At 38.9% G+C, this 20,028-nt stretch overlaps 1 protein-coding gene across 2 annotated transcripts in view; it reads right to left on the bottom strand.

Moving 5' to 3' along the window:
- The window catches only part of LOC112206658 (POTE ankyrin domain family member B3), a 35,855-nt gene extending 31,013 nt beyond the window's left edge, over positions 1-4,842 (bottom strand). The window contains exon 1 of one of the 2 annotated variants that reach the window (XM_054675191.2): positions 3,865-4,842. In XM_054675191.2, the coding sequence (XP_054531166.1) occupies positions 3,865-4,385 (521 nt within the window). In that variant the 5' untranslated portion in view covers positions 4,386-4,842. The remainder of the gene's footprint in view (positions 1-3,864) is intronic. The other variant, XM_054675190.2, reaches the window with a different exon arrangement.
- Between the last annotated feature and the right edge of the window lie 15,186 nt (positions 4,843-20,028).

Raw genomic sequence — 20,028 nt, 5'->3', positions numbered from 1 at the left:
TATTGAGCCTAAGATGGTCATTGTCTCCATGTTTTAACATTTCTTACACTGAAATACCACTTATAATTCATGATTTACTATAATTATAATTGGCAGCATTTAAATAATTTTCTTAGTGAGACATAAAATAATGGGGCATCATACAATCCCTGGTGCCTTACATTAAGTAGAATATGTTATAATATAACAGGTCTGGGGCAGTTCCAGTCAGATGACTAGCATTTAGATAAATTTTAGTTCTTAAAAGAACTATGGAATAAGAGGGCTGAGGTGAAAACAAAAACAATTTTCTAAAATAATCTATTTCTTACTTTGGTTTTCAAAAACTTTAAGCCAAAGAAAACTTGAAATTCAAATGAATAGCAGGGGCTCATTTTTTTCAATACTTAGATTTATACAATGTATGTGCATCAGATATTTCCAATCATTCATATTAGGATTTAAGACTGTTATAAATTTTCTCTTTTTAAAATGGATTTATGAAACTATTTGTGGAGCTTTTTTCAACTTTTACATTCGGGGATACAGGTGCAGGATGTGCAGGTTGGTTAACACAGGTAAACGTGTGCCAAGGGGGTTGGTTGTACAGATTATTTCATTACCCAGGTGTTAAGCCTAGTACCCATTAGTTCTATTTCCTGCTTCTTTCCTTCCTCCCACCCTCCACCCTCTCATAGGCCCCAGTGTGTGTTGCTTCCCTCTAGGTGTCTGTGTGTTCTCCTCATTTAGCTCCCACCTATAAGTGAGACCATGCAGTATTTGGTTTTCTCTTCCTATGTTAGTTTGCTAAGGATAATGGCCTTCAACACCATCCATGTCCCTGCAAAGGACAGGCTCTTGTTCTTTCTTTTATGGCTACATAGTATTCCATGCTGTTTATGTACCACATTTAAGTTCTTAAAACAGCTAAAACAGTCTTTACCCAAGCCTTATAAATTTTCAAAAGGGTAGTTAAGGGTTATCTTTTACTATTTTCCACCTTCAGAAATGCTTTTGTTTGAAAGCAGGGAGGAAAAGCTTCAATTGAGATTAAGTCCTAATGCCCCAATTTTGATTCTCTCAGCTTGCTCAGGCGCAGCAGGTAAACATGAAGTTTTCAAAGGTGGAAGGATCCTGAGAGATAGCAGAATATGCCTGCCATATAATAGGTGTCTGGCTTATGTTTGATGACTAAACGGATTGAAAGAATGGATAAACATAGGTTGGAAGTTCAATATTTTTAAAAGAAAACTCCTGTTGAGTAGAGCAATACATTTGCGATAGTAACGATCATTTATATTTGCTATTTTAGTTTTCATAAATATATAACTAAACTAAAATAATTAATCCATACTATTTACACATGTTAATCTATATATAATGAAAGATAATTATATAATAAAATGTATATACAATAAAATCTACCAGAAGAGGTAAACAGAAGCCCTCTACTTCTGAAGAGGGTAAAAGTTCACAGAAGATAGCCATCCACAGGTATAAAAATAAATAATAGAATGTGAGAAATTATTTGTATCTATGCAAGCAGCATATTCCTTCTCTTCCCAAGGATTATTTCATTACTAATGAAACTTAACTAAAACTTTTCAGATGTTCATTGCAGAAATCACAGATAAGAGAAAGGGAAAAACTTCACTTACAAATCCCCAGAAATAAGTTTGATTATATTTTCCACATATTTCCAGCTAACACAAGAGCAGATTCTGTTTGTGTATATGTATAACAAACTGATTTTTTCTCACTCGATATAGCAAAGTACATCTCTGCATGCCGACATATCTCTGTATCTACTGACACCCTCAATGGTTACATATTATTCCATCCTATGGATGCACTGAAATTTGTTCATAAAATCTTTATATGAGTTCTTCTCAATACATGGCTATTTTAAGCAATACTAAGAAAAACAGCTGTGTCTGTTTCATATAGATATTTCAGTATAATGGAATAGATGGGTAAAAGGCATACACATTTTAAAAATGTGGTTCTTACCATCAAAGTGTCTATTTGAAAAGTCGCAGCAACTTAAACTTTCAGCAAGTATGTAAGTACCACTGTTCTTCACCCTCACAAACTTTGTGGACAGAAAACAGTATTTCATTCCTTTATATTTATTTATTTATTTTTATTTATTTATTTTTTTGAGATGGAGTCTCACTCCATCACCCAGGCTGGAGTGTAGTGGTGCAATCTCAGCTCACTGCAACCTCCGTCTCCCTGGTTCAAGCAATTCTCCTGCCTCAGCCTCCTGAGTAGCTAGGATTACAGGTGCATGCCACCATGCCCAGCTAATTCTTTGTATTTTTAGTAGAAACGGGTTTCACCATGCTGGCCAGGCTAGTATCAAACTCCTGACCTCGTGATCCACCTGCCTTGGCCTCCCAAAGTGCTGGGATTACAGGCATGAGGCACCATGGCTGGCCTTTCATTCCTCTTCTAACTTAAACAGAAAATAGTCTTTCATTCCTCTTCTAACTTCAATTCCTTCTCTTAGCAGGAATGCTATGTTTTCCTATGTGCACAGGTCACTGGTAGACATGCAAAAAAGTACCTTGCCCAATTTTAAATTGAGCTTATTTTATTATATCTGCATATATATGCCGGTTTCAGTGGCTCATGACTGTAATCTCAGCACTTTGGGAGGCTGAGGTGGGTGGATCACAAGGACAGGAGTTCAAGACCAGCCTGGCAAAGATGGTGAAATCCCGTCTTGATTAAGAACACAAAAAATTAGCCAGGCATGGTGGTGGGTGCCTGTAATCCCAGCTACTTGGTAGGCTGAGGCAGAGAATTACTTGAACCAGGAACCAGAGGTTGTAGTGAGCTGATATTGCACCACTGCACTCCAGCCTGGGCTATGGAGTGAGAGTCTGTCTCAGAAAAATAAATAAATACTTGCACATATAAATAGGCATTTGTGTTTTCTTCTGGTACTTTTCTCCTTTTGTATCTTTTAAATTTTTAATCTATACTCCAGGAACTTATTTTTGTGACATAAAAATCTAGGTAGTTTTCTCCAAACAGCATGCATTTAATTTATGAATAATTCACTTTGTTTCACCAATATGAAACATCACCATTATCAAGTGCTAAATTCTTACATATATTTGGGTATTTCTGGATTTCCTATTCTGTTCTGTTCATTTATGTCTTTTCAGCTGTTAGTAAACAATTTGTGGAAATAACACACGCACATTTTGATATCTGGAAAAGCAAGTCTTTTTCCATTCTGTTACAAAAAATCAATTTATCACAATGATAAAATACATGTGCAATTTAAAGACACTAAGACTTTGCTATTTTTATTTGGCTTATGTAAAAGTGATAAACACAGAAAAAGCTCACATCTTAAGAAAAATGAACCTTCCTATTCAAAGATATGAACCATACTTCCCATTTCAGTTTCCTTTTAAGATTACTCAGTAAAGAACGTATTTACATAGGGTACACATCGATATAAAATCCATATTGGATTTTATTTGAAAAATATTTAGCCCAGAAGTTGATATATTATGGGACTTAGTTCTCAATATACACCTTTCTATAGTGTATAGAACATTGTTTTAAAATGTGTACATTAAAAATAATCTGCTGTATCGACTTAATTTTGCGAGTTAAATCACTTTAAAACCGTCTATTAGTGTTCTATAAGGGAAATTATAATTGGATTGGAAATCAGCTAAAGTTTTGTTTTTGTGTTGCTGTTTATAAAGGGACCTGGGCCCTGACCTCTCTGAGGTTTCCACGCCCAGGGTGGTGTGGGGCCTGCGGAGGAAGAGAAAGCCTGGCTCCTCCCTCCCTGTGCCAGGAGGGTATGTCCCCATCATCCCCCCATGTCCCGCCTCCTCCCATCCCAGGCCCGGTTACCTGTTTTGCTTGTCCCTCTTGTTCATGTCAGTGTCCCTGAGCATGACGATGAGATCCTTTCTGGGGACTTTACCCCACCAGGCAGCTCTGTGGAGCTTGTCCAGATCTTCTCGACGGACGTGGTACCTTGGCTCTATGAAGGCGCTGTCGTCGTAGTCTCCCCAAGTGCCCACGTTGCTCTTGCCGCTCCCCCTGCAGCAGGGGAAGCAGTGACAGCACCACTTGCCCATCTTGCTCCTGAGTGTCTTCATAAAGGAGTTGTCATGGCCTCCAGAAGTGCCCACATTGCTCGTGCCGCTCCCCCTGCAGCAGGGGAAGCAGTGGTGGCAACACTTGCCCATCTTGCTCCTGAGCGTCTTCATAAAGGAGTCGTCGTGGTCTCCAGAAGTGCCCATGTTGCTCTTGCCGCTCCCCCTGCAGCAGGGGAAGCGGTGGTGGCACCACTTGCCTATCTTGCTCCTGAGATCAAATGGCTTCTTCACAGCAGAGGCAGCGGGCATTGAACAAACCTCAGCCACCATCTGCTTTTAACAGCCAGGGGAGGCCGGTAGTAGCGAACAGATCGCGTCTACCAACCAGTTTCACCAACTAGCAGGAAACCCTGGGTTTCCAATCTGTTTGAAGAGAAAGGTCAATCCCAGCCAAAACTTGCTAACCCCAGCAAGGGAGCCCAGCCCACCCCACCCAGGGAAAACCCACACCCACCCGGGGAAAGCCCACGCCCACCAGGGGGACCCCACGCCCACCCCAGGAAAGGCCAAGCCCCCCCTCCCAAGGAAACACCCAGCCCAGTCAAGGGAATGCCAAACCCAGCAGAGAAAAGGTCAAGCCCAGCAAAGGAATGCGAGGGAGGAAACGCCAATCCAAGCAAGAAACACCAGGCAAAGCGACTAACAGCCAAGCCAAGCTAGGAACGCAAGGCCAAGCGAGGAACGCGAAGCGAAGCGTACTCCTTACAGGTAAGCCAAGCCGTTATGCGCGTGCGGGGCGCGCGTGCGGGGCGCGCGTGCCTCAGACGTTATGCGGCGTGCGCGTGAGGCGTGCGCGTGTCATTGCACGTGGTGCAGGAAGTGGCCGATGTGTGCAATCCGCGTGCGCAAGTCTTGGCGCCACAAATGTCAGTGACAGCCCAAAGTTCATGGGAGTTGGCCCAGCTTTCTGGCCACTGAGGAGAAGCCTGTGGTGGGAAAAAACCTCTTGAAGCAGGACTGGGGCTAGAGCGCCTGGAACTCGAGGATGCTGACAGCCTCCTCTGAAGAAAGCCCCCAAGACACTAGTGGTGGCACTGTTGCGGGTGGCCGCCGCTGCAGCTTAGAGCTCTGGTTGGCGGAGCTGGATGCAAATGGCCTCAAAATCTCCGAGCACAAGACGCCCACGGAGCCCAGGGCCTGCCTGAGGCGCCTTCCACACCTGCTCCTCCTTGGTCCGCACCCAGAACACAGGGCCATCAGCAACGGGGCACTCGGGTCCACAGAATCGGGGCTGGGCTGCTAGCTCCTGCTGTGGTGCCCCCTGCCTGGTGTCCAAACCAGCGCCAACAGCTGTGGGGCTTCTGGCCCGGGGTGCTTCGCTTCACTGGCATGCAGTAGGGTTGAGGTGCAGGCCGCTGTCTCCAGGCCTGCAAGAGGGGGCTGGGAGGAGCACCTACCACTGATGGGGAGATGCAGGAAGGCACCCCCACGTGCAGATCCTGGGAACAGGACACTGCCAGCACCAGGGAGCCAGATCGGAGCCTCCCTGGCAGCCTGTGAGCTGGACCCTGGCAGTGGCACCTCGACTCTCCTGCTGGGACCCTCCTGCTGTGCAGGCTTATGCAGCCAGGCTCCAGGCTGCTTCACCCATACTGCAGGTGCTTTGGTGTGGGAGGAAAAATGCATTCTGGCCAGGCACTGTGGCTCACGCCTGTAATCCCAGCACTTTGGGAGGCTGAGGCGGGCGGATCATAAGGTCAGGAGATAAAGACCATCCTGGCTAACACGGTGAAACCTCATCTCTACTAAAAATACAAAATACTAGCGGGCATAGTGGTGGGCGCCTGTAGTCCCAGCTACTCGGGAGGCAGGAGAATGGCGTGAACCCGGGAGCTGGAGCTTGCAGTGAGCCCGAGATCGCATCACTGCAACCTGGGCGACAAAGCAAGACTCTGTCAAAAAAAGAAAGAGAGAGAGAGACAGAGACAAAGACAGAGATGGAGACAGAGAGACAGACGGAGAGAGAGAAAAATGGATTCTAAGCCTGGGACACCGACCTGCTCTTGCCAACAAAAGCAGAGGGGAAGCCAATTACAAGTGCAAAAAAAAAGTTTTTATTTCAGTGGGATGAATGTCTAGGTGTGCAGTCACTGGAGTAAACGTCACTGGGACATGCTGTGTAATTCTTTGTGTACATTGCTGAGTTCTACTGCTAATGTTAGCCCATTTCATTCATGAAATTGGTAATTTATGACATCCCTTTTTTCTTTATCATTATTAGTTAAGGTTTGTCAATTTTATAGATATTTTCAAAGAACCAGCTTTATTTCTTTGCTTTTCTTTGTTGTTTTCTTTTGGCTGTTTCATTTATTTCTGCTCTTATCCTTATTATATTCTTTCTTATATTTGTTTTGATTTTATTTTGCTACTATTTTCTACTTTCCTGATGTGATAGCTTGAATTTTTATTTGAGAGATTTCTACTTTTCTATTATATATATTTAGTGAAATACATTTTCCTCTCAGCACTGACGTCAACTGTGTTAAATCAAGTTTGATATGTTGTATTTTTATTTTTATTCAGTTTAATATATTTAATTGTTTCCCTTGAGACGTTCTCCTTAGAAGTGTGCTTGCTGTTTAGCACTATTCACAATAGCAAAGACATGGAATCAACCTAAATGCCCATTGGTAATAGACTGGATGAAGAAAATGCAGTACCCATACAACATGGAATACTATGCAGCCATAAAAATGAGGGAGATCATGTCCATTGCAGGGACATGGATGGAACAGGAAGCCATTATCCTCAGGAAACTAATGCAGAAACAAAGCCAAACTTCTAATGTTCTCACTTATAAGTAGGAGCTGAACAATGAGAACACATGGACACAGGGAAGTAAGCAACACACACTGGGGCCTGTGGATGGGGGAGGGAGAGGAGAGCATCGGGAAAAATCTCTAATGCATGCTGGGCTTAAACCGAGGTGATGGGTTGATAGGTAGGGAAAACCACCATGGCACAAATTTACCTATGTAACAAACCTGCACATCCTTCACATCTACCCCAGAAGTTAAAATAAATAAAAATGTAAAAAAAAAGAACTAAAAAAGTATGCTGTTTATTTTTCAAGTATTTAAGATTCTGCTGTTATTTTACTTTTTTATTTTTAATTTGATGCCATTTTGGCTGGAGGATACATTCTACAGGATTTCAGTTTTTAAAAAATTCTTAATGTTTGTTAAAATCCAGGATACAGTCCATTTTGGTTTATGTTCTGTGGGTACCTAAATGTTCTGCTGTATTCTGCTGCTAGAGGGTGGAGCCCGTTTTTTTCTTCTTCTTTTTTTTTTTTTTTTTTTGAGGCAGAGTCTCACCCTTTTGTCCAGGTTGGAGTGCAATGGCACAATCTCGGCTTACTGCAACCTTTGCCTCCCGGGTTCAAGCGATACTCCTGCCTCAACCTCCCGAGTAGCTGGGATTACAGTCATGCACCACCACGCCCGGCTAATTCTTGTTTTGTTTTTTTTTGTTTTTTTTTTTTCTTTTTTTTGTGACGGAGTTTCACTCTTGTTGCCCAGACTGGAGTGCAATGGTGCGATCTCAGCTCACCACAGCCTCCACCTCCCAGGTTCAAGTGATTCTCCTGCCTCAGCCTCCCGAGTAGCTGGGATTACAGGCATGCACCACCATGCTGGGCTAATTTTGTATTTTTAGTAGAGATGGAGTTTCTCCATATTGAGGCTGGTCTCAAACTCCTGACCTCAGGTGATCTGCCCGCCTCGGCCTCCCAAAATGCTGGGATCACAGGCGTGAGCCACCGGGCCCAGCCTTAATTCTAGTATTTTTAGTAGAGATGGGGTTTTGCCATGTTGGCCAGGCTGGTCAACTCCTGACCTCAGGTGATCCACTCGCCTTGGCCTCCCAAAATGCTGGGATTACACCCACCGCACCCAGCCAGTGGTGGAGCACTTTATAAATGCCAGTAAGATCCTGTTGCTTGATGGTGTTGTTGAGTTTTTTTTTTTTATATAACATTGATAGTATTTAGATCTAGTTTTTCTACCAATTATTGAAAGATGCTTGTTGAAGTCTCCAATTACAATTGTTGATTTGTCTATTTATTCTTGCAGTTCTATCAGATTTTGCTTCACATATTTTGTAGCTCTGTTATTGGTTGCACATACATTTAAGATTGCCAAATCTTTTTCGTGAACTGACTCTTTTTTTCTTACGTGATGCCCTTCTCTGTCTCTCCCAATTGTCTTTGCTCTGAAATTAATTTTAGCTGGTATTGAGATAACACTCCTGCCCTCTTTTATTAATGTTTACATAACATACCATTTTTCCTCCTTTTACTTTCAACCGATCTATATTATTATTGTGTGCTAGTGTAGACTCTCATTTCTTCATCTTATGAGTTTTAAAGAAAACTCCTAAGATTGGTTATAAATAGCAAAACAGACCAAATGGCAATAACCACCTACCCACTAAATCTTGTCATGTGATATTCCTGTATATCATACTTGCACCTTCTCTGTTCAATCATTGTGACCCACTTCAAAGAATTTGGCAGGTTCAGCATAGTTTCTTATATACATAACTAATTGTCCAACCTTTCTCAAATTTCCGGTCAAATCTTAGCTCTATTTACAAAACATATATTTTGGATAGCAAACTAAAATTTATTTTTTTACTAAACTCCATATCAATTCCTCTCTAAGAGCCACGGTAACTCTTTCTTTCCTGGTATCCAAAAGACACAACCTTGGCTGGCTCTGATTAACATTTGCTTATACATGCTGATAGGCCCACTAAACTATGCAATTATGACAGAATAATATTAAAAAGCTTAGAATTAATCTGTTTTCAAGCCCAAGAGTATATGAAAAATATAGAACATTTACCAATTAACTTTGTATTAGGCACTTCACACATTTCTCATATTCTTATTTAATCCTTGTAATTGCACAAATGATCTTCTGTGGTAGGCATCATCTTCTCTTCTTTACAACTGAAAAACTGAACTGAACATCAGGTAGCTGGAATTAAGCTGGGCTTTTACTGACACTCACCTTTGTGCTAGTCTTAGAGAGGTTGCACATCTGACTAAAATGTTCACACTTCTCTAAATCCGCTCCACGTGTAGTGTCTTTCTACTATGGCTTGGTGACCCAGGTTTACTCCTGGGGCTTGCTTTGACCAGTGGAACTTTGGCAGGCATTACAAAAGCAAAGGCTTAAATGGAGTTTGCATAATTAGACTTGATTTGTGCCTCTTTCACTACCATGAGACAAACATATCTCAGCTAGTCTCTTGTTTCCAGGAAGATGAAAGAAAGGTGGTGCAGATCCTCGTTAGATAATTTGCCCAATGCAAGCCAGTAAATAATAAAACTCCCTCCAGTCAGTAAACTGCAGAAGTGCAAGTTCAGTGAAGCCCAACTAGTTTCAACCTAGATCAATTTGGTCTTAGATGTTTCCAGATACTTGAGCTGAGAGGATAAATGATTATTTTTCTGAGTTGTGGGGTGGTTTGTTATGCTGCAGTTGATAACCAATACAAAATTGGAAACTCTTTCCTCTGCTTTTTGCAGATGACAAAATGAAACACAATGTCTGATTGGAGAAGCTTACAGAAGTGTTGAAGCATCTTTGCTGACCGTGCATAAGGAAAGTTCAACATTAATGTTAAGAGGCCAGAAAGACTGGGTTTAGGTGGCTTGTTAGTTTTTCTGTCCGAAAACAGTACTTGATGTTCTCTATTAATCTAGGACAAAAGATGAGAACTAAAAGGAAAGGATAGAATACTCTCCATGATGTACTGTAGTAACACACCGGTATACTTCTTAGTATATAAATGTCAAAAAGAAGTGTTCTGACTAGCTCCTCTCTGTATGCCCTGCTGGAAGAGGTAAAATATAACATGCAAGACTCACTTTTGCAGTTAAAGTAACCAGGGAAATTTTAAACGTTCCATCATGGTTTGACAAACTATAGCCCATAAGCCAAATCTAGCCTGCTGCCACTTTTTATTAAGTTTCACTGAAGAAGACAGCCATATCTCTCATTACATATTGCGTATTGCTGCTTTTGCTCCACATTAGCAGAGGTGAGCAGTTGAGAGCGACATTACAGCACATAAAACTTGAATTACGGTGGTGGCTGCTTTCCCCCTCTCTATTTGCTTGTCCTTTATCTGTTTTCTTTCTTCTTTTCTTTTTTCTTTTTTTTTTTTTTTTTGAGACAGAGTCTCTCTCTGTGGCCCAGGCTGGAGTGCAGTGGTGGGATCTCGGCTCACTGCAAGCTCTGCCTCCCGGGTTCACGCCATTCTCCTGCCTCAGCCTCCCGCGTAGCTGGGACTACAGGTGCCCGCCACCACACCTGACTAATTTTTTATATTTTTAGTAGAGACGGGGGTTTCACTGTGTTAGCCAGGATGGTCTCAATCTCCTGACCTCGTGATTCACCCGCCTCGGCCTCCCAAAGTTCTGGGATTACAGGCGTGAGCCACCGTGCCCGGCCTTGTCCTTTTTCTGTTTTCACACTCCTCCCGGCTGTGTAGTCACTCATTCTCTCTCATTTATCACAGCCTTTCCCAGTCCTGACTTACTATCTGGCTCATTTTAGAAAATGTTTGCTGACCCTTGCTGTAGAGTGCTGTAGGAAGGCATGGCTGGAAGATGTTGGACTAGAGCAGGAAAGTACAGCTGATCATGTGAGGAAATCGTGTTGGTGTAGTTGTGGCTGTGGTTGTAGTACTGTGGTTGTACTTAACAAATGGGAAAAGAGACATGATTGCAGGGAATTCTCACTGGAGTCCATTGTGAAATTTGAGGTCGATGCTTCTGTCACTCACCTGCTGTAGAAAATTATTCAATGGCTTATCTACTTTAAAAAATCTTATTTTTATGCAGCACCTTTACAACATTAGTGTCATCCCAAAGATTTAACTTGATTTCTAGATGGAAATTTGAACCAAGAGAAATGGGACACTCTGGAAATGTAGCCAGGCCCAGATATATTTTCTATAAAACATCGTGTGTGTGTGTGTGTGTGTGTGTGTGTGTTTTTAAAAGGTATCAGTCAGATATTGCCCCAATAATATGTATGCTTGGATCAAGCACAAAGTGTAGACATAACTGCAAGGCATATGCTGTCTGACCATATTTCAGAGCACTCTAAATTATTTATTTGTTGTGTGCATCCTCCAGCCCTGACAAATCCCCAAGGATGAAATAAAGACTACACTCCTTTCCACTTCAAAGTTCCTCTCAGTTTTACTGTTCAAATTACGGTGGTGGCCGCTTTCCCCCTCTCTATTTGCTTGTCCTTTATCTGTTTTCTTTTTTCTTTCTTTTTTCTTTTTTTTTTTTTTTGAGACCGAGTCTCTCTCTGTCGCCCAGGCTGGAGTGCAGTGGTGCAATCTCGGCTCACCGCAACCTCTGCCTCCCGGGTTCACACCATTCTCCTGCCTCAGCCCCGCTAGTAGCTGGGACTACAGGCGCCCGCCACCACTCCTGGCTAATTTTTTTGTATTTTTTAGTAGAGAAGAGGGTTTCGCCGTGTTAGCCAGGATGGTCTAGATCTCCTGACCTCGTGATCCGCCCAGTAAACTAGTTTTCTGTAGCTTGTATACTGTCATATATTCACAAGGATTCATAAAAGAAATATTCATTCTTTTACATTGTTTCATATCTCTTAATACCTTTATTTTCTCTTTATTTTCCTTCAGATTTATGAACTAAAACGTTAATGCTTGAAGCTGAAACTTTTTCCCTCAGCTTTTGTACATGTAAATCTCTTTTTATATTGCAACTCTTCTTGCCATGTTCAAGGTTATTAAAATATGTTCGCATTTTTGTAGATGGATTGTTGTGCTAGTAACATTTTTGTAAACACTTTTCCTTTGACTACCTTAATTTGCTTTCGAATTTTTCACAATCCTTACAATATCATGAATTTTGAAAACATGGAATAAGGGCTTCTGACATTAAGAAGAATGGGTTTAACAAAATCAGCTAATTTGGTTTCTGAGTATATTTTGCCACTCTTTAGCAAAACCATCATAAAATTGTGATAGAAGATGTCTGTTAGTTGTATGGGTGGATTGTTTTAAACACTGGCTGGGTATGCATAAACAGTCATTTTCTTTTCTTTTTTTTTTTTTTTTGAGACAGAGTCTCACTCTGTCACCCAGGCTGGAGTGCAGCGGTGTGATCTTAGCTTGCTGCAAGCTCCGCTTCCTGGGTTCATGCCATTCTCCTGCTCAGCCTCCTGAGTAGCTGGGACTACAGGCACCCACCACCACGCCTGGCTACTTTTTTGTATTTTTGGTAGAGACAGGGTTTCACCGTGTTAGCCATGATGGTCTCGATCTCCTGACCTGGTGATCTGCCCGCCTCGGCCTCCCAAAGTGCTGGGATTACACATGTGAGCCACTGCACCCAGCCTATATAGTCATTTTTTAAGATAGAATTTTAATTTTAGAATAGGTTTAGATTGCTAGAAAATTGACTATAACACAGAGTGTTCTCCCATACCCCACACTCAGTTTCCTCTCTCAGTAACTTCTTGTACTGGTATGGTAACTTTTTTGAAACTAACAAGCCAATATTGCCACATGATATTAAATTAAAGTCCATACATTGTTTAGATTTCCTTAATTGTTATCAAATGTTATGAAGCCATTTTGATAGGAGAAAAATTTATGGTATATATGTACAGATTGACCACCTCCAAAGAAAGAGGGGAGGTAAATAATAAGAGGGTCTGATGTTTTGCTATAATTTTTACAATCACAGTTTTAAATCATGGCATTTTCCAAAATTTATTAGCTATGTAATCATAGTCAAGTTACTTTGCCTCTTTAAGCCCTACTTCCTTTATGTAAAAGTGAGCAAAACAATAGTATCTCACAGATTGGTGATGAGCATTAAATAAAATGTTGCAGATAAAGTTCTTAGTAAAGTCTGGAACATAGTTCTCAATAAATGTTGGCTATTTTTGCTATTATTACTAAATTTAAAGGCTGAAGACAAGCCGACTGATAGTATTCAGAATTACTCATAGAATGTTTATATTGGCTCAGACTGATGAGTATAACAGACCCAATATTCACATTATCTCCAGGTACAATTTGCCCTATGAGACACCGGATATAGTAAGTAGCCCATCAGGTATCCAGCAGTAAAAACTAAATTAGAAGAAGGAAGTCCTGTCCCAACTGTTTTGACATATTGTGGCTGAATTTTTAGGTTTTAGTGAAAATAATAATGATGGCTTGATCTTCAAAGTTTTTTTTTTTACCATTTCCCAAATAGCTGGGGATTATTGTAGTGTAACCACTTAAAACTCTGATGAAATGTGGAAAGAATTTCTTTTTCTAATTGATACTTTGTGAGTGCAACTACTTTGCATTGTGCAGAGAGAAAAATATAATTCCAGGTATTCGCCAAATCAAAAGTGCACAAACAAGTCCCTAAATTTCTTCCTGTCCTCAGATTTGCACCATAAAGTTTCAGACCAAATAAAAAATTGTTTTTTCACTAATTTTCTTTGAGGAAATGTAAGAGAAAAAAAAGAAAGAAACAAGTGTTTTGAAGGGTAGAATTTTGGCAATTATATGAGATTGTAAAATCTGAATGTGGATTAGCTTCAACCCATCAAAGATTCAAGAACAGCTACAGTTCTAAGAATGAGCCAAAAAAAACCCCAAAAAAAACAGGTATGCCTTGAGGGGAGGGAATTAGGAAGGGAATTTATGGCCATTCAGACATTTTTCCAACATTAAGCCTTCACGAATTTTGCATTGGAAAGAAAAATTTATAAATTAAGAAACTCAGTATCCAGTCCACCCTGTGATAAATGCTGCAATGTGCCCAAGCATTCCTAGTGGAGTATGGCTTTGTGCTTTGCCAATCATAACAATGGGAGATAGAAGTAATAAGAGCCTGCATGAAGCACTGTGCTAATGATAATGTTCCCAGTAAGAACAAAATAGAGGCTATTACTTTTAAACATCATTGAATATAATCAAACACTAGGTAGGCTTGTCTGTATTTAGATTTTATAACTCTATGTTTATAGCTATAAAATAAAAAAGACATGAAATTTCTGTCAAGAAAACTATTTATTATTACAAATGTGAATTTCTCTAGACGGTAAATTCTTTGGAATTAGTTGACTTCATGTAAGTTGATTTGTTCAGTAACACAGAGTAGACTTCTTGTAAATAGGAACAAGTGTGCATCTGATCAAGATCCACTATTTTCTTATATATATATCCCTTTTCTGCCCTCCCTCAGAATACTATCTTTCACAAAACAACACACATCTCTTCCACCAACTTCTCCCCAGAATATTGCATATTCGATCAGTGTCCACAAATGTTAGATACAGAATGTTAAATTACTATTAGGTTGGTGCAAATGTAGTTGTGATTAATGGCAAAAATCGCAATTATTTTTGCACCAACCTAATAGTAACATTGAAAAACAGTATTAGTTATTCAACATCAAAAAGATCTTCCGGAACAGTCATCACCACAGATGGGCCAAACTATTATTTGTAGGGCATTGCAGTAAGTTAGAATTTTATCAAATTCATAAATTAATGGATATTTTGTTAAGGGATGTGAACAGCCTGTAGTATAAATTTGAGCTATACATTGTTGGGAGAACAAAATAATAAAACAATATAATAGTAGCAATCACGTGGTGACCTTTCCGTCACACTTACAATTTTCAATGCACTTGTCTATTTATCATTTCATGGGTGGATGGGTTAGCTGAGTGGCGGGGCCATCAGATGTCATATATACAGATGACTCCCTTCTATACACCCTTCTGCAATTAGTTGATGTGTATTTTACTTTTGCTTTTCCCTTCCCATTTCACTACTAGTTAAAAATCCTAATCTTGAGTTCTAAATCACACATAGTTTTACTCATGTGTAGTTGTACCTGACAAAGAATTACACTACATAAATTCCATCCATTAGAGGTGTGGCCAAATGGACAGAAAACCATTAACATTGATTACTTCAGTGCATGTGGGATTGCAAATGCAGATGAGAAGGAGAAGATTTTTATTTTTTCTTTATATAAGTTTACCTTATTTATTCTAATAGAAGGCTCAAGTATCATTTATAGTGAAACATTAAAACTTTCTTAAAAGTTCATGTCCTTAATGTTCTGTAAAGGGAGCATAAACTCATTTATTGCAACAAATGCAACAATTTATTTCATTCCTCAGATTATTGATCCTAATATAAATAAAACTGTTCTGAACTTGCACAGAGATATTTAAACAAACAAAAACTAGAGAAGAAGTGAAAAAAAAGAATGCTTTTTAAATTACTTAATCATTGTTGATGGACTGAAAACATCCAACTTACATCTCCTGAATTAAATTTGATATTTTCCTGGAGAGTAGTGAGGAGTAGTTGTGGGTAGATAGAAAACAGAGTGTATTTTGAAAAATGTAAAATTTAGAGAAGCTTAATTTAAATACTCCCTGTGTGTCAAAGAGCTATTAAATAAAATTTTCATGATTTTAATGTAAGTCAATCTGAACTAGCATATGGTCTAAATTTCTCTTAGGTTGCACATGGATTTAAAATGTAGGGGGAAAAGATCACTTGGCAAATATGCTTTCGGTTTTGAAAAACTTCCAAATGTTTAAAAAGTACTTTTCAAATCAACCATAGCCACATGCATCCAGGTTTTCTCATTCTCACCACTGAAGGATAAAAAGAACTAGAATTAAGGCAAAATGGATGGAGAGGTCATACATATGCTGTAAAACTAAAAATCAGTTGATTCTTTAGGGAATTGGTTAAAAAAATAAATTTAGTCCTTATGGCAATTTAACCCAAAGAATCTAACACTTATTCTTAGTGACTTAGGATCATGGATGATATTAATCTGTCACAAAATGATTCTATGACTATTTCCAGAAGTGGAAAAGTGCAGAAATAGAAAATGCACATGATATTGCTATTTTATTTTGTTCCAAGTCTTGTTACTATTGGTGGAAAACAGTGTTCCAAAGGAATGAATATTTAGATAAATTATGGCATGAAGAATCATTTTCAATCCTTTATGCATAGATACATTGATAATAACTGAACATCTTTGGCATCTGGCTTCCAGATACAGTGACGATTCCCTCACGATATCTAGAAATTAAATAGATGTGCATGAACACTTTAAAAAATGTAAAAACATTAAATGTCAGTTATTTTGAAATGTTATTTTTTTAAATAAGAAGCATTGTTAATTAAAAATTAGAAAATAGAGAGCTATATTTGGACAATTAGTTACTCAATGTTTTTTCCAAATAACAGATAAAATATATTTTGATGTTTTTTGTTTTAAATAAATGCAAATATATAGATGCAAAACAAATCAGACATTGCTACAAATGAAATATGTGTGCTGTCTGTAATTCTCAAACATTGAATAATATTCAGTGAACTTCAACACATGCCTTTGGTGGCCCATTAAAATTCATTATAATGAATTTTGAATTAGATTCCAAAATGAACACACTATTTTCTTAGCTTTTAGTGTCTGTTGGTTTTTTCTATTTTCATTTTTTTTTTTTTTTTTTGACTGAGGTGGAGTCTCACTCTGTCACCCAGGCTGGAGTGCAGTAGTGCAACCTCGGGTTACTGCAAGCACCGCCTCCCAGGTTCAAGAGATTCTCTTACCTCAGCTTCTCAAGTAGCTGAGGTTACAGGTGCGTGCCACCATGCCCAGCTAATTTTTGTATTTTTGGTAGAGATGAGGTTTCACCATGCTGGCCAGGCTGGTCTCGAACTCCCGACCTCAGGTGATCCACCCACCTTGGCCTCCCAGAGTGCTGGGATTACAGGCGTGAGCCACTGCACCTGGCTGGTTTTTTTTTTTTTCTATTTTCATTACTAAGACTAAACAATAGTTATGTGACTGAATACAGCTGATCATTTTACCAACTCCTTTCAGCAAATTCATTTTGTCATTTTAATTAAGTACAAATTTAAGAAGTGAAAAAATATAGATACTATAGCACATATATTTCCCAAAACGTAATATGTGTGTGTGTGTGTCTGTGTGCATTTGGGAAATAAAAGAGTATTATATTTTACTCAAACAACATCAAACATGCGGTCAGGTAAGTTTGATGAAGAAGGTAATATTTCAGCCTAAGAATGAGAATTCTGTAAGACAATGTGTTACTTTATAGTATCAGTTATGTGACCCTTCCACACTGATATTTTGGGTGCAATTGCACCCTCTTTGCCATATACTCTTGGGAGAATAGAAGGTTCTTCACATTTTTCCATTCATTGTAACTTCTCCTGTAGGACGGCCCACAAATACATTTCCTGGACTATATTAAGGAAACAAAAGCAAACAAATATGAGAAAATAATAAAGGTAAGTGTCTGGGAGGGTGGGAAATCAAATTCAGTGGGGTTTAAACTATATCTCATACAAGTGCCCCAAAGTTGTGCTTTTGGAGAAATTCACCTTGGAAAGAGACATGGTCAAGTGATATATTCCCTTTACCTTTTTTAAAAAACAATACATAGCTGTATTCTTGGAAGAGAGGCAAGGAGTGCTGTAAGGTGACTATCTTTGATTTCTGTTGTGCTTCAGAGGAAGTGTAACTTTCTTAAAAGATACCTTGACTTTTGTCATATTTAGCTATTCGTTCCTTTTTATTTAGGAAAAAAAGTCTGAGCCTGCTGTGGCTTTGGGCTCTTATTATCTTTTACTGGGCTTCTTGGATCTCATAAATGATAACTCTACTTTTATTGTTGCCTTCTCCAACGGAACCTGAATACCAGCGTCACCTTCATTTACCCTAAAGCATGATTCTCTGCCTAAGAAAACCCCTATAGTTGACATTTACATTTACTTTATACCTCTCTTAATCTTTTGAGGAATGCCTCTCTACCTATTCTGCATAGTAAAGTTCTAATTAATTACAACTATGAAACAGATATTTCCTTCTTTTCTTATGTTTTATATATTGAATTACTTCATTATTGCCAAGCATAATCTGCTTTGCTAAATTATTCAATACAAGCTTGCCTCTTCCATGAGACTTTGGAATTCCTGAGATAAGAAATTACGTTTTATTCTGAAAGTGTGCTTAAATCAATGGAAAGATGGTTTGTCCAAACAGGATATAGAGGAATAGAGTTATTCTGTACACAGCCACCTTTAGTTGCAAGAGCGGCTAGAAATAGGAGTCATGCTACCTTTTTAAAGACAGACATGTCCTCAGCCGGGCGCAGTGGCTAATGCCTGTAATCCCAGCAATTTGGGAGGCTGAGGCAGGCGGATCAGGAGGTCAGGAGATCGAGCCCATCCTGGCTAACACGGCAAAACCCAACTCTACTAAAAATAAAAATAAAATAAAATAAAATAAAATAAAATAAATTAGCTGGGTGTGGTGGTGAACGCCAATAGAGGCAGAAAATCATTTGTTTTAACATCCATTCATGTCTGTAAAAAATTCTAAGTACATTGGAAATGAAAGGGAACCTCTCCAGTCCAATAAAGGGCAATTATGAAAAACCTATAGCAACCATTATAACATATGATAAAATCTTGAATGCATGCCCCTTTAAGATTAGGAAGAATGCAAGTATTCATGCTCTCACCACTTCTATTCAACATGTGCTAACCACTGAAATAAAGTTTTTTTTAAAGGTATTAATATTAGGAAGAAAAAATAAAAATCTATTTATTCATAGAAGAAATGTATGTGTAAAGCATACTATGGTGTCTTTAAAGAACTATAATTTACAAGGAAATTTATCAAGGGTTGCAGGATACAACATCAACATTTAAAAATCAAATCTTGGTGAGAATGTGAAACAACTATTAACTCTGAAAAATGAAACAAAGTAAACTTAAATGTTCTTCTTCTTCCTTTGTTTTTTTGTATAAAGTGTTAAGGATATAAAAATATTAGAAGTCATGCCATAAAAGTAAAAAAAGAAAAAAAAATTCTCTTTGAATTTTTATTTTTTGACTTTTCTTTTTTTTTTTTTTTTTTTTTGAGACGGAGTCTCGCTCTGTCGCCCAGGCTGAGTGCAGTGGTGTGATCTCGGCTCACTGCAAGCTCCACCTCCCGGGTTCAGGCCATTCTCCTGCCTCAGCCTCCTAAGTAGCTGGGACTACAGGCGCCCACCACCACGCCCAGCTAATTTTTTTTTTGTATTTTTTTTTTTGTATTTTTTATTAGAGACGGGGTTTCACCGTGTTAGCCAGAATGGTCTCAATCTCCTGACCTCGTGATCTGCCCACCTTGGCCTCCCAAAGTGCTGGGATTTAAGGTGTGAGCCACTGTGCCCAGCCATTTTTTGACTTTTTAATAACAGTCCTTCTGACTGGTGTGAGATGGTATCTCATTGTGGTTTTGATTTGCATTTCTCTAATGGTCAAGCTGAGCATTTTTTTTTTCATATGCTTATTGGCCGTATACATGTTTTCTTTTGGGAAGTATCTGTTCATATAAAAAGTGGTAATATTTTTTGAGAAAAAAATGAATAAATTCAGAGACAAACTCTTCTGTTGGTTAAAAGTAATATTATTGAATATATACATGCCAATTCATAAATTGAATACAATTTAATAAAATACCAGTAATACTTTTCATTGTAAAATTAATTCAAGATTATCTAGAGGAAGAAAATCTATCCAAGGTGATAAAACTTTCCTAGAAGGTTTAAAAAGTCTCCATTTTGAGGACTATTTTAGATCTTCAGATTAATTTTATCTTATGTATTAGAGTGAACATTAAGAGGTGAGTAAGATCCCGGATTATATGCACAATTATGAAAAAAATCATGTTTTTAAAAGTTTTGGTGACAAGACTAACCTACTCCAAGATGGGGTTATTATTCCACCTAAGAATGTATCTAACCTCATTCATTTTGCTTCCTTTCTCTATTTTCCTTTGTGCAGCTCTCTTT

Source organism: Pan troglodytes, chromosome 22 (genome assembly GCF_028858775.2).
Source record: "Pan troglodytes isolate AG18354 chromosome 22, NHGRI_mPanTro3-v2.0_pri, whole genome shotgun sequence".
In the NCBI taxonomy this organism is placed as follows: domain Eukaryota; kingdom Metazoa; phylum Chordata; class Mammalia; order Primates; family Hominidae; genus Pan; species Pan troglodytes.
Note: the sequence above shows the minus strand (reverse complement) of the source record. Positions and strands in the feature narration are given on the sequence as shown.